Below are 15,410 nucleotides of genomic sequence, written 5' to 3'. Positions count from 1 at the left end.
CTCAAGGTCCATCCATGTTGTTGTGAATGGGATGATTTTCCAGCCATCCCACTACTGAGTATCTATCCAAAGAACTTGAAATCAGCAATTCCAAAATTCCCATGCACCCCTAAGTTCATTGCAGCATTATATACAATAGGCAGGACATGGAAGCAACCTAAGTGCCCATCCACTGATGATTTGATAAAGAAGACATGGTATAGATACACAATGGAATACTACTCAACCATAAAAAGGATGAAACATTTAATTTTTAAGTAACAACATATATAAATTTTTATTGACAAGATTTATGCCTTTGTATGTGTGGTTTGAAAGTCTTTTACTAGCCAGATACAAGATAAATATGTACCTAATTTTTTTTCTGGGCCTACATTTGTTTGATTTATTTTATATATACACATATGTATTTTTTATATCTCTCTCTATATTATATATATATATATATATATACACATATACATCTTTCATGCCATTCTTTTTCAATAAACTTTCAGGTAATTCTAACTGCAGTTTGATACTGTTTGAATTTTGTAAATTTTATCTCTTCCTCTGTTTTTCTTAAGTTTTAACTATTGCCATTGTCATATATTTATTTTTCCACATGAAAGTAATGGTTATTTTATTAAATCTCAAAAAATATTCCATTGAGATTTCTATGTAAATACTTTAAAAGCATCAATTAATCTAAAATGAGTTAACTTTAAAAAATTAGTCTTATTTAGGACTTTAACACTTAATATCTATCGACACGTTTTTAATAGCATTTTTCCCCTATAGACAGTCAACTTACCCCTATGCTTTTTTATATTTTAATTGTTTATCTGATGATTTTCCTCATTTGATTTATCTAATGGAATTTGCCAGCTTCTATAGAGTGAATGACAGTATACAGTAAACTATTTTTTGGAGATATTATTTTATATCCATTCATTTTGCTGAGCTTTCTTTTAATTTCTAATAGTTTTCTTAATGGATTCCTTTGAGCTCCTAAGTTAAAAAAATTGCTAAGTGTGTCCTGTTGAAAGAAATTGTTTCTCTTATATGTCTTATTGCATTGGTCATAAAATTCAGATTACTACTTAAAATAATGGAAATAGTAAGCATCTTCTTTTATTTTTTTCTGTTTTGTTTATTTTCATGGAACTACCAGCATAGTTCAATTCTAGGTGACTTAGCTTTTTGGCAAGAATTTAAATTATTTTTTTAAATCGCCACTATATGTTTAATTATTCCCAGTTAGCAAAAATCAGAAGCTTTGTTTATTGTGCACCTAGCTATGAGCTGTGTAGGAAACAAAACCTTTATTTTTATAAAATCAAAATGACTTCAATCCAATTAATAATCCTTAATACTATATTAAAAATCAAGCACCTATTCTATTGAAAATCTCCTGTCATGAGAGATAAGTCATGCATTGAAATTGTTTGTATTAAACATACCTTAAACTGCAGCATATCATTTTTGTGATATTTCACCTCCACACGAAGAGTTGAGACGGGTTCAGAAGGTAGGTTTATTCGAGCTTTTGCAGTATTCAGCTGGAGGTCAGCTGTTACACCCATTGACGAATACTGAATTGAACTGACTAAATAAGGGTTGTCTTCTCTAGGAAAGTAACAGTCAGGTGCTCTGGATCCAAAAGAACTCTAAAAACACAATGGATAGTCAGTGCCAGAAATTGGAAGCATTGCAATATTTGACTCTTAAAAAAGATAAGGTAGGCATGTTTAATCACATGTTGTATGATTTACAAATTTTACTGCTTAATACTAAAATAAAATTGCAATCACAATACAAAACATCTATTATGCAACCTCAGATACCATGTTCTAAAATGTTACCAAGAATACTTATATTCTGACTCTAAAGGTTGACCAGTAGAGCAGAAGGATCAAGTGGCATAGCTTTTCAATTCAGAAAATAGAATGATTGTGTTACCTTTGCAAAAATTAAGTATACTGAAAAATTTTGATCCCATGCTTGTTCTTACTCTTCATATTGACTATTGCCTTTTGTGTGTAAAGTGGCTTTACATAAACCATCAGAAGGGCATGTACTTATTCTTTTCTTTCACTTACAATGAAACTATATTATTCCTTATTTCATGACTGGTCCTTATACTGGTCAGTTATATCCTGACCAGTATTTGAAATAGGAACTGTGGCCAAAGATCAGAGCTAATTGGTTTATATAGGAGTGGAAGCTAGGAGCTAAGAAAAAGAATGATAAACTGTGGCATTGAGGGCTAGTTACCACAATCCAGTCTCCCACCTTTCTTATATTGTTAGAAGAAGCAGTGTGCCTGTCTACATTTCTCAATCTCTTTTGAGAAAGTTGTATATGACCCCAAAACGTTCTTAAAAGAAAAGAGTGGAAGGTGGTTAAATTAGGATATCCTTTGCCTTTCCACCTTCCAGGTATGGAACGAAAATATAATGGCAGAAGGTGTAACGCAACCTTGAAGATGAAAAACAAATGATAAATATAGAGCATTGATGACATTGAGAGGCCAGCACATTAGACCTGGGATTCCTTTTTGTAAGAGAAAAATAAATCCTCTTTTGTTTAACCAAATCAGATTTTAGGTCTCGTATACTCTTAGGTTCAAGCAATCCTTAACAGATAGGACTACTACAGTGCTCACTCCAAATGCAAGAAATTGAGTACCAATAGGACCAGGAATATAACTGACTTTAGAAAATTGCAAAGTCTGTATATGTCTACCTCATAGCTATCTTTCTACCCAGTATCACTTCCCCTTTATCATTCTGTAAGTGTTCTCATTTGTCTTTCTTATTGATAGGTCATCAGCATTCCTATTCTTGTAGTTAGGATGAAAATAATCTTGCTACTTAATTTACAGAAACAGTGTAAAGACCTATAGGCTTAATATTCAACAGATAATTTTTTTTAAAACTTGGTTTACCCAAGCAGGATCTAATTGATTAAATTTAAAATATATCTTTGAGTAATTTGTTTTTTCAATACTCAAACCTGTCCTCCACACATCTATATGTTTTAGAAGTAGAGAAGTTACCACTTGGAGTATCACTTCTGAGATTTTTAAATCTGAGGTTTTCAGATGACATTAGAGCAACAGGAACCTCAGAGTTCATGTGATCTGATGTCAGCTTTAAGTAGCAATGTGAAATTAGGTAAATACAGGGATGATTTTGAAGAATCACAGAGGTACTAAGAAATTCTAGATAATTCTTTTTCTGCATTATCAGGAATTTAGGAAGTGTCAACAATTCTTTGCTATATTAAGCATTGAGAAAGCATCATTTTTTTCTTCAGTGTTTGGTTTCCAATCAGATTAGGCAAATTAAGCATTCATGCACTGAGTGACCACACCAGAGCAACCACACAACCCAACCATTACTTGTCTCTCACCCCTTTACGCCTTCACTTCCTTTCTTAACAAACTTTTTTTTTTTTTCTAAATCACACCATTTCATATAATCTCAATCCCTATGCCCCTTGCTTGCATTCATGTTCTCAGTTGCAAAACAATAATCCTGGGAAAAAATCTACCATCTACATTCTCAATGCCTACAATTATGGCTTGAGAAACATACCCAATCATGCAGACAGCTCTCCCTTTCTATAGTCAAGAAGGTTAGAGTGGATCCTAATGGTGCAATCATATTACATTTTCCTAGTTCATTCACTATCACACACCACTGGATGGTATTTTTTTTTTCTTCTCCAACCACCAGCAAATCCTTCCCTATTCTCATTATCCCCTAATGGTCTTCCTTATTATTTCAATGTGAAAACAAAATCAACAGAACAAAAATCAGAAGAAAACACCACCTCTACTCACCTACCACTTCACCTTCTGTTACAAGATATGTACTGCCTGTGCTTCTATCTAAGGTGAACCAGTTCATTTGTGCCCTCAGCTCTACGTGTCTTGTCCTATTAAGATGTTTCTCTTACAACTCTCAATATTCTCTCCTGAATCTCTAATATTGCACTCATTATAGATTACACTCAATGGCATAAGCCAATTTTATTTCTCTCATCTGAAACAAAAGAAACTGTCACCTCACTAATTTCTCCAACTACTGCCCCACTTTTTGTTCCTTCTTTAGAACAAAACATAAAAATTTCACCATACTCTATCTCCAATTGTTCCTTCATTCTCACTTGAATTTTCACTCTCACTCTAACCAGGCTTTTACTCCCAGCACTTCATCAATATTTCTCTCGTAAAAGTTACCATAGACCACCATGCTGCCAAGTCCAAATGTTAGTTTTCACTTCTTATCTTACTGATTTATAAGTGTAATTTTCTCCGTCTTGAAATGCCTTGCTCCCTAGGCTTCCAGGAACCAGCATTTTCTTTGTTTTCAAGCTAATTATTTCTCAGTGTCTTCTCAGGTTCCTCATCAACTCCCTGATTCTAAATGTTGGAATGACTCTGGGTTACTTTTTGAACTTTTCCCTTTCTCTCCAAGCTCATTCTCTTGATGATGTCATACCATCACATGGCTTTATCCCATCACTGTGTATATGCTGACTCTGAATTTTATAACTTATCTGTGATATAAAATTCTCAATTTCATTAGTTTAAATACATCTCACAGTTGGCAATTTGCACTTGGATTTGTGTTGGACATCTAAACCTTCATTTGCCTATACGTAACTCTTTCCCTCCATGCCTGCTCCTCCACAGTTTTCCCAATCTATGTGAACATCAACTTTCTCTTTTTCCCAGTTATTCGAACCAAAAACTTGAAGACATTTTTTATTCTTTGCTTCTTTCATATTCCACAACCAATCAAAGAACAAACCTTTTTGGCTTTATCTTAAAAACACACGCAGAAGTCAGTAATTTATTACAAATACATTTTGATTCTAGTTCTATCAGTGATATTTTACCCTGATTATTGCAACAGCCTCTTTCCTGGTCTCCCTGCCTTCATCCTCTAACAGTCCATTCTCAACACGGAAGCCATACGATCCCATTAAGATGGAAGTTTAATCTTCTCATTTATCTGTTCAAAAGTCTCCAGGAGCATTCTATCTCAGAGTAAAGATCATAATCCTAAAAATGGCCTAAGTGATTGAGCTATATTATTTGCTTCCATATGTCTATAATATCGTCTCCTGCTGCTCTTTCCTTCACTCATTCTGTTTCAGACACAATGGCCTCCTTGTTGTCTGCGAACTATACCAGGTACATTCTTACTTCAAAGTACTTCAGGCTGATGTTTCTTCTTTCTGGAATATTATGCTCCTCCTTTCTTTCTTTTATCTCTCTTTTTTTTTTCTTTTAACAAATGTCATCTTCTCAAAGAAATCTTCCCTGTCCAGTCATTAAAATTACACTGCTGGCATTCTTTCCCCTTTCTCCTTTCCTGTGTTATTTTTCCCCATAGTACTTATCTAACATAACACATAATTTTATTCTTATTTGTTTGTTTTCCCACACTAGAATATAAGCTCTATTAGGGAAGAAAGTTTTGCTTCTCTTGTTCACCTAAAACAGTGCCTAGAACACAGTAGATTTCAATAAGTATTTATCAAATGAATCAATGAATAAACAGTATCATCTAAAGAAGTATAAGGAAGTTTATCTGTACCCTAAATCATCATATTTAATGGATTTCTTTATGCCTGGCATTCATTGGTAAAGCTTCATTTACTTGACCTCACATTCTGTAAGGTGTTAAAATACTAGCAGTTCTGGGAAAAGTAAATTTTTCACATTTTCTTGTTAGAAGTTATTTTCGCTTTAGTACCCATCCTTTAGATTCATTTTGATAACGGAAGTAAGTGAACATGCACTGAATGCAATGGGGCATGGTCATGGATTTGAATGCAGAGCTGCAATTTAAAGAGAAGATATTGTAGGCATGGAAATATACTTCACTATTTGTCTTTCATTGATTTCAGGATCTTTTCTCCTCCTCAATTCTTTTCTTCTATTCTTCCATAAACATTCCTAATGGTAAAGATCATGCTGCTTTATCAAGCAATGGACAGGAATGGGAGAAATTTCTCTGGTAGCACACATTCTATGTACTTCCTCATATAAGCACAGACATTTCTGGGAAGTTGCTGGCAGACATGTCTTGACTCTCCTCAGTGGTATAACACATGCATTTATTTTTCTGGTTATGTGAAATAAATGTTTTTGCTGACAAAACTCAATGATGTAACCAAAAGCTCAGAACTTGAAAAATAAGCATATCAAGAGGGGACACTTTCCATATCATTTGCTGTTAAAACTTCTGCCATCAATAGCCTTCATCATTCTGTTGAAAAGATGACCAAATTAACTGACCACACATTATCACCTCTTAGAGGAAGAGACAGGGACCATCAATCAATTTCAGAAATTTTATAATTTGAGACAATGCTTTTGAAAGACTGTCCCTTACTGGCATAATACCTTGTTCACTTAAACTAGTCAGCCCCACTCAACACCTCATAGAAAGCAACAAATGGAGTACTGTGTTATGAAATAAAGTTAGACTATCCAAAGTGCCTAGAAAGCAACTCACACATGCATTTAGTCTGACATTTACTAAGCTATGTCTTTGGAGAATTAATTAAGATAAATACAAACTGTCTATCAGAAGTCCTAATTTCAAATTCCAAATGCTTCTCTAGATGAATTTAGTTTCTATGTTGTAGAATTAAAATTATAATATATAAAGTTTACATTGAAATGCTTATGTGATAGTCGTATTATGAATCATAATTAACATTTTTATTACCGGTTCCCAAAGACAGCCACGTTGTCTACACTTTTCTTCAGTTGCAACGTCTGCATCTGGATAACAAGTAAACTTTTCATTTTCTGGAAAACTTTGGTCCCATTGAACGGTAAAATTTCTTCCAAGGTTAAAATTGAGATTGTAAATTAGGAGACTCTTTGAAAATAAAGAAAATATTAAAGAATATTTATGACCATTGGATAATTTTAAAATACTTAACATTTATAAAATGCCTCAACCACAGCAATTTTTCAAATCAAATCATTAATATTTTAATATAATACTTAAAGAACAGACTGGAAAGAAGAAAACGTGTCATGCCACTGAAATGGCTAGGGCCTCAAGACAGGACCACTAGGGGAAATTGTAGAGTACTGATGAAAAGTATTTATCTTTAAATCCAGACATGAGTTCAATGCTCAGTTCCGTCGTTTAATACTCATGAGTCTTTATGAAAATTGTCTATCAATTTGTCCCCCTTAAAATGGGGACAATGACCCCGACTAAAGGGGTTGCTATACAGACTGAATGATATGTGACATGTAAAGCACCCAGGAAAAAGCCTGGAGCATCTGAGGAGATTTGCAACAAATGTTTGTTCCCTCAGGGAGAAAAGGTGACCACTTTGGTTGATCTGGAGGCTCCCAGAGTCAGAGGAGTTGAATGCTTATTTCTTTAATTCTGTCCCTAATTTTATCCACTGCTTACAATATTCGAGGGACAAGATAGAGAGGAGATAATATGGCATTATGCAAAAGATGAGAGGATAGTTATATATATATATATTCTAAAACATAATTATTCCTATTATTAGAACATTGCAAAGTTATGTTTGGTCATTGATTATATACTTTGGGAATAACATGGGCAAAAATTATCCCAGAGTTTCATCAGCATGGCTTATTTTTTGATATCAACTTAATTTCATAAGTCTATATTCAGGAATGAAAATTCATATAAAGATCAGTCTAAACACAGCAGAATTAAGAAGTTGTATCTAATAGTGACTGTGTAAATCTTTACATAAGCATAAAAACAAACACAGATATAAACTGAGATTGCAAAACCCAAATAAAATGATTTTTGTGTTATACCCTCTTGATAATTTTTGTTAGAGTCATAAAGTTCTCAATAAGCCTGTTTCATTTAATTTATGTGGATTAATTCTTATAGCTCTAGGAATATATAAATTATAGTATATTTACTAAATACAAAATAAGTCACCAATACATATTTTTATAAAAGTTGCTAAGACAAAACTCTGGGCCAGAGGGCTTAGGAGTTAGACAAAAAATACTCTAAGAAAATGTTCTATATCTCAAACAGTTTAGAATTTATTTATGCTGATATCACTGGTAATTTAGTATTATACGAATGGTGAAAAAGTAAATGCCAGTAAGAATCATTTCCATGTTTTATGTTATTATTGTGTAACATTTTAAATACATTAATTTATTACCCAAAGCCACAGTAGGATTTAAATATTACATTTTGCAGATGAGAAAGCTGAGATAATGAGATTAATTTAATATGTTTAAATTCACAGATTGCAGGGGTGATCTTTGAGCCCAATTCTGTGACTTATTTTCCTTCTCTATACAACCGTTAAAAGAGACAAAAATTACAAGAAAAGAAAGGTCTTGTACTAGAAGGGGACAATATAAATGAAAATTTAAAGAAAAACAGTACAAGATATATTGAGGACATTGAGTGTCCATGGAAGGAAGAGCAGGGAGAATGACTGAAGGAGTGGATTAAATTAATATCTCAAAGAGTCTTAAATGAGAAGCTAAAACATTTAGAATCTTTATTGTATGCAACAAGTGAGTACGTTAGAGTTCAGGGTAGGAGAATGGTATAAAAAAAATTAGGCATATGGAAGTCGTTTACAAGATAAAATGAAATAGAGAGGGAGAAGTAGCAAGGAGGCCCCTTCATGTTGATTTCTAAATACTAGTTGGAATGACCTAAAATGGAATATTGGAAGCAAAAAGAAAAGACAGAAAAGAAAGCTATGTCAGGAAGGAAAAAAAAATCACAAAACCAAGAGCCTGAATGGTTACATAATGCTAAATGTGTGACTGTATGACAGCTAAAATATTTTAAAAATTGTATTTACCTGGTTGGAAGGATAATAAGTGAAATTGCTGTGAGCCTGTGTTGGTCGATTTTCTTCCCCCACTAAAACGTATGTAACAGTCTCTGTCAACCCAAGGATTTTTATAGTTTCAAATGCTAAAGTGGTTCCTTCCTGGTACGATGAATGTGTGCATATAATACCTAATTTGTTCTGAAAAAAAGTATAGAAGATTATATGTTAAGTAGAAGGTCATTAGATACAAACCTGAAATAACAATACAGGTGTGAAATAAGAAGAGAACCAATCATCTTCCCTCCACGCCTGCCAGCCAGCTCTCCACATCCAAGTAGCATATATAAATGCACTCATTAGTAACTCTTTTCAATTATTTTTGTATACATGCCACAAAATTTATTTTCAGAGATAACCTAAATTACTCATGATGCAACTTATATATATGTCCCTTCTCATTCTAGCACTACTGTTGAGGAAGAAGAACTTAGGTTTGACAAAAAACGAATATATGAAGAAATCTAACATTTACAAAAAGGATTGCTTTTAATTATTCAAAATTTAACCTTATGCATAGATTTTTCATTCTCATTCAAAATCCATGACAAGTATTTCTGTGACTGATGTCTTAAAACATTTTTGTATATGTTGAGATTACTTTCCTGTGGCATGTTGCTTAAACCAGACATTGTACTTTAAGAAGTCTGAAGATTTCTGTGCATTAATTTCATCATCATAACTCATTTATTACATTTAAATGTAGAAACTTAAGGAAACAGTTAAAAATTTATTTAATTTGAAAATTTAATTTTACAACTTATTGAATTTATATCCATTGAAATCTGAAGGTAAATGTAAACATCTTTTCCCAAAAGATCCACAATAAAGGCATAACCCACACACTAACAAGGTATACATTTAATTATGTGCCCAAGGAGAATGCTTACATCAGAAACAGAAAATGTATATAAAATGTAGTTGCCATTTTCTATGGTATCTGAAATGGGAAAAAAATAACATTATCAGATGAAAATGTAATGATAAATTCTTTGCTCTATTTTTACAGTAATAATACACTTAAGAAATTTGAAAAAATTAGATACTGTTTATTCATGAGGCAAATTAAACAGATTATCTTTTTAAATTAAGGTTTTTAATTATATCTAAACAAAATAATCTTGATAGTTTATTTTCCCAGTAATTAAAGGTATGAATGCATATTTGCCTAGTTGAATTTTTAAAAGACTGTCAAAAATTCAGAGATAGCAAAACATAGTAAAACATATGAAATTATAAATTTAATATTTTTAATGATATTTTATCTCTTTCTACTAAACCATGTAACATTCAGTTTATCTTGGGAATACAAGGCATACCACAATTTTATTTTGCATCTTTTAACTTTTTTTCATTATTTGAGGGAAGAAAGTAAATCTGAAGACATGTTAAAGATTGAAATGAACTTTAATGAGGAAAATGAAATGTCAATGATTTTCTGCACCACCTATGTAATAAAAGTTTTTAATCAGCATATTTGTTTAACAGAGAAACTAAAGATTACGACCAAAGTAATTAGGAAGAAGCAGAGTAAAAATGTATAGGGAATCCTAAGGTTTATAAACAGTACTTTCAATAACATTAATTTACCTATAATTTTAATCCTAGAAAATATAATTAGAGTCAGGACATGAATTGAAGGTCATTTTATTGTTTGCATATTTACTTATAAATTGACTGTTCAGAAAATTCTGATTTCAACTTTTCAAAACACATAACTATATAGCTACCATATTATATGCCTGATTATATCATATCTCTCTCATACTTTTAACCTTCTTTTTATATGAAATTAAGATATCAATACAAATTTTTACAGGCAGAAAGAAAGGAATATATTTGGGAATATTTACATAATATGAGAAATAAGAATAACCTTAAAATCAAGTCCTATAGACTACCAACAGAGGTATTATCTTAATAACATTCTTTAATTGATGATTACAAATAATTTATTTTTTCTGGAATCCATTTTTACAGAATTTCTATGTAGTAAATGCTTGGAATATATTCTCATGGAAGAGCTCACCCTAGTGTGCATCAACTCTAAGGTATTTGAGAAAGTGCAAAAAAGCTCCTGTGCTGGAGTAGAATGAAAAGTGGAGAGCAGAAAGGGATAATTCTGTGTATGTGTGTGCATGTTGTATGTGCACACATGCAAAAAATACAGACCATGGTGAGTACTCTAGTGCTTGGTAAAGACTATGGCTTCTAACTGACTAAAACAGAGAATCATTAGAGGGTTTTGAGGAGAGGTGAGATGATCTGAATCATCTTTTAAAAGGATCACTCTACCTGCTGGATTGTAAATAGAATGTAAAAGGGGATTGACAAGAGCTGTAAACCTGGAGCCCAGTTATGGAGCTACTATAGTAACCAAAATGAAACATAGTGATGATAGTTGTGGAGCTGATGAGAGAACCCAGATCAAGGTAGAATGAAGAGAAATTCCTAGGTTGTGAGAGAGAAGAGTCAACTCTAAGGCTTTCGGCATCTTGTGAAGCTGAAATTACCATCAACTGACAAGGGGAAGACTGTAGGTGGAGGAGATGTATTGTGGCAATTTGCATTTTCATTGACAGATAAGACTTAAAAAATAACAAGAATTTTTTTTTATAGTTTTCTTTTTTTATTTTTTAAAGATTGACACCTGAGCTAACAGCTGTTGCCAATCTTTTCTTTTTTATGCTTTATCCCCTCAAATCCCCCCTGGTACATAGTTGTATATCTTAGTTGCAGGTCCTTCTAGTTGTGGCATGTGGGCTGCAGCCTCAACATGGCCTGACGAGCAGTGCCATGTCCACACCCAGGATCTGAACCAGTGAAACCCTGGGTGGCCACAGCAGAGCCCATGAACTTAACCATTTGGCCACGGGGCCAGCCCCTATAGATTTATTTTCAAATTATAAGGGAGCACACCAATACATAGACTACTTCTTGGAGTTAAGTTAGAGATATTTGGATGTTTCATATACATATAAAGGTATATAGAATATTCTTTAACACACCTGAGAAGCAGTGAAGGAAACAGAAGCAAAACTATAATTTTTTTATACACACATATATAAAACACATACCTAAGAGCTTTCTATTAAAAGAAATGGGATAAAAAAATGAAATCTAAACAGATAAATTTACTACGGTATAAACAGATATTAGCAAAAAATGGCTCTTTTTTTATTTACTTGGTGTACTGAATTCTCAAGTTTGGAGCTCACGGTATAAAATTAAAGAAACTTAATAATTGAAATAAATTTTGAAACATTTATATGGTATTCTTACCTCAAATAACTTCTCATTAATTAACTAAAGCCTTAAATATTTGCTTCCTTTTCACTTATAGTAATAAAAAATTTTATTTCTAACAACCAGCATCATTTAAGACAGTTGAAAATATGATTCAGTTTGTATATCTGTGAATTTAATAACTATGCTAATTAAAAATAACAATCTAATAAACAAAGATACCTACACTTGTTGAAGGCTTTTACAATGAACAAATATGCAAATTAATTTTAAGTATTTTAAATATATATAATTTAAATAACAATTAATTTAAATTTCATAAAGTAATCTAAATTTTGTAAAATAACCTTAATTTCATAAGGTATACTAAAACTCTGAGATAGATAAAAAACAGCAATTAAAAGTTAAAATGTGATATTTTTTAAACAGATGTGACTTTTGTAGCCCCTCCGACGCAGGAAGGCTTAATAATCACTGGAAGAGGCTTGCCAACAAACTGTGACCCAGGGTGAGAAGGCCAGTCAGCCAATGACGGTAAGACCTCCAGGGGGAGGCAACCTAAGACAGGTGCAGTCACCTGGTGGCACAGATGGAGACAGGATGTTGATATCAGGAGCAGGAGGGGCCATTGCCTAGGAGACCTTGCCTGCTCTGAGATAAAAATATACGAGCACAGCAATCACATGATAATATCAAAACAGAGGCCAAGAGAGGGCTCCTTGAGAAATCACTAAGAATTCTTGGCATTCGCTAATTACCTCATCCAGAACACCTAGGTATGTTTAACAGATGTAAGCTATGTATATATTGAAATGCTGGTTATAACAAACTCAGAGTGGTTATCAGCCCTCTCCAAATCTATCCTGAAGTGTATATTGGATTGTGACATCAACAACTTTATACCAAGAAAGGCAAAATCTCCCATCAACAGAATGAATATTTAAAAGCATATCACTTTGAGACTTGCCTTTAGTTTCTCCATCATCCCAGAAAAAATCTCCTTTTGCTGTGTTATTTTCATCTAACGGAACTATAAGTCCTAGAGGGTTCTGTCGGCTGTAAAGTAAGTTTGGGTGCATATATGATTAAAAATAAATTTATAAATAAATAAAATTATAAACAAATAGTGAAATATCCTATAAATAAGTCATTTCAACCTAACAGATTTCTAGTTCTGCAGTCACATGATAAAATTGATATTAATAAAATTCATGCTTATATACTTGGTAATTTTTCAATGAGAAAAATAATTTATGTACTTAGAAAATAAATGAAAGGCATAAATATAAATACAATTTAAAATTTCTTGGAGACTAAGACATCAGAAAAATTGAAGCAGTATAGCAATATTTCAATTTGAACAAGAAAAATTAAATATATCTTATGAATATTCAATTCAACATGTATTTGCTACATATCAACCATAAATTGTGATTTATCAGGGCTACATCTTATATACAAAATAATGAAATGTACAATATAAAAATCTTTTTTAAATGCTTATTGGAATCTCTAATAATTTTATAAGTGAAACTAATTCTATCATGAGAAATGAGACATGATCAATAAAACTATTTTTCTTAGTTATTTATTACTATAGGTTTTTAAACCTAAAATAGTGCCCCTGAGGCTATCCAGTCCAGGCAACTGCTCTCTACAGAATATGTTCTTTCCAGCATGCATTCACCAACATGTATGTTTCTCTTGTTCAATATAGTTCTAGAGTATAACTAATTTTTTGAGAACATAATCATGAAACAGCTACAGTATAAAAATATTCAATTCTAGAATGCCAAAATAATTAAATTACTAACACACATTCATTCACTCATGAATTTGTTCCTTCAACAAATATTTAGAGAAAATAGTGAGCCTATTAGGGGCTGGACACTATTATTGGTTTGGGGACTAAAGAAGTAGAAAGTCAAGTCCCTGCCTTCATGGAATTTATAGTCTAGGGGAGTAGACACAACACATACAAGAAAAAGTAAGCAATATAATTCCAAATATTCTTAAGGTTAGGAAGAAGATACAACAGGACAAGGAACAGAGAGTCACTTTCTGTTGGGGTGTTGCAGAATATGGGGAAATAAGTGGCTTCAATATGACACCTTCTGTGCCCTTGTACCCAGAATGAATGCTGCAAGATGGAGCACCAGAATTTTCAAGTTTCTTTTTTTTTTCAAAATATTTCTAGAATTTATTCTTACTGAAAAACTTACTTCTTATCTTGTTTTCACCTAAACAGAAATATCCACCTCATTTACCAACTTAAAATTAAAACATTTTAGCAGAAAGAAAAACACTGTGACATTTATGTATTGAAACTCCAAATCTGTAACAACTGACAGTTTTATTAATTATATAACTTACTTTAATATGTCATATTTTTATTAAGAATCAACAATTACCTTTAATTACACATATTCTATAGAGAATGTCAGTAAATTTTTGACATAGGAAATAAATTTCTAATTATGTACACTTTTAAATTAAGAAATTTATAATAATATACATAATTTGATTCTTCTTTTTATAACTGTGATAGCTATATTTAAGAATTCCCTCCATATGTAAAATATCTTCTGGTGGGGAATTAAACATCAATCTTTTATTCTTAAGAAAAATATGAAATATTAAAATTTGAATTATATTTCAGATTTCAGTTAATTATTTTTCAATTTACCTTGCATTTGTAGTTACAGCAGGTTCTTGAGTGGGGATAATATAGCCTCCTCTAAGATGTAATCCTATTTTGTCTGCTGGAAGATACATATTGACACGTTGTTTTCTCCATGGCCTTTTTGCTCCCTAAAATTCGAAAATTAAAAATTTGGAGGTAAAGATTTTGGAAGTTAAAAAGATTCGGAACTTATTTGGAAGTAAAAAACATTTTTTGTTATTAGTGAAGACTTTAAGCCACATTTAACAAGAATTAAAATTTACACATAGAAATAATTTTTATTATGGGCAATTCATGTCATCTAAATGAATATTAATACGTTCTCTAAATTTTAAATAAAACATTTATTTTTCAGTTTTCCAAAAAAAGCACGGGAAAAATAAGTTAACTTTCTCAAAAAAATAAAAAAATCAGGGGCTGGCCCCGTGGCTGAGTGGTTAAGTCCGCGCGCTCTGCTGCAGGCGGTCCAATGTTTCGTTGGTTTGAATCCTGGGCGCGGACATGGCACTGCTCATCAAACCACGCTGAGGCAGCGTCCCACATACCACAACTAGAAGGACCCACAACTAAGAATATACAACTATGTACTGGGGGGCTT

At 32.3% G+C, this 15,410-nt stretch overlaps 1 protein-coding gene across 1 annotated transcript in view; it reads right to left on the bottom strand.

Moving 5' to 3' along the window:
* The window catches only part of SI (sucrase-isomaltase), an 84,422-nt gene that overhangs the window by 34,508 nt on the left and 34,504 nt on the right, over positions 1-15,410 (bottom strand). The window contains exons 20-25 of the mRNA XM_046659326.1: positions 14,816-14,940; positions 13,097-13,185; positions 9,774-9,823; positions 8,854-9,024; positions 6,735-6,890; positions 1,443-1,649 (exon numbers count right to left, since the gene is read on the bottom strand). Of these exons, the coding sequence (XP_046515282.1) occupies positions 1,443-1,649; positions 6,735-6,890; positions 8,854-9,024; positions 9,774-9,823; positions 13,097-13,185; positions 14,816-14,940 (798 nt within the window). The remainder of the gene's footprint in view (positions 1-1,442; positions 1,650-6,734; positions 6,891-8,853; positions 9,025-9,773; positions 9,824-13,096; positions 13,186-14,815; positions 14,941-15,410) is intronic.

This window comes from Equus quagga, chromosome 4, assembly GCF_021613505.1.
Source record: "Equus quagga isolate Etosha38 chromosome 4, UCLA_HA_Equagga_1.0, whole genome shotgun sequence".
Lineage (NCBI taxonomy): Eukaryota > Metazoa > Chordata > Mammalia > Perissodactyla > Equidae > Equus > Equus quagga.
This window is presented reverse-complemented; position numbering and strand designations above follow the sequence as displayed.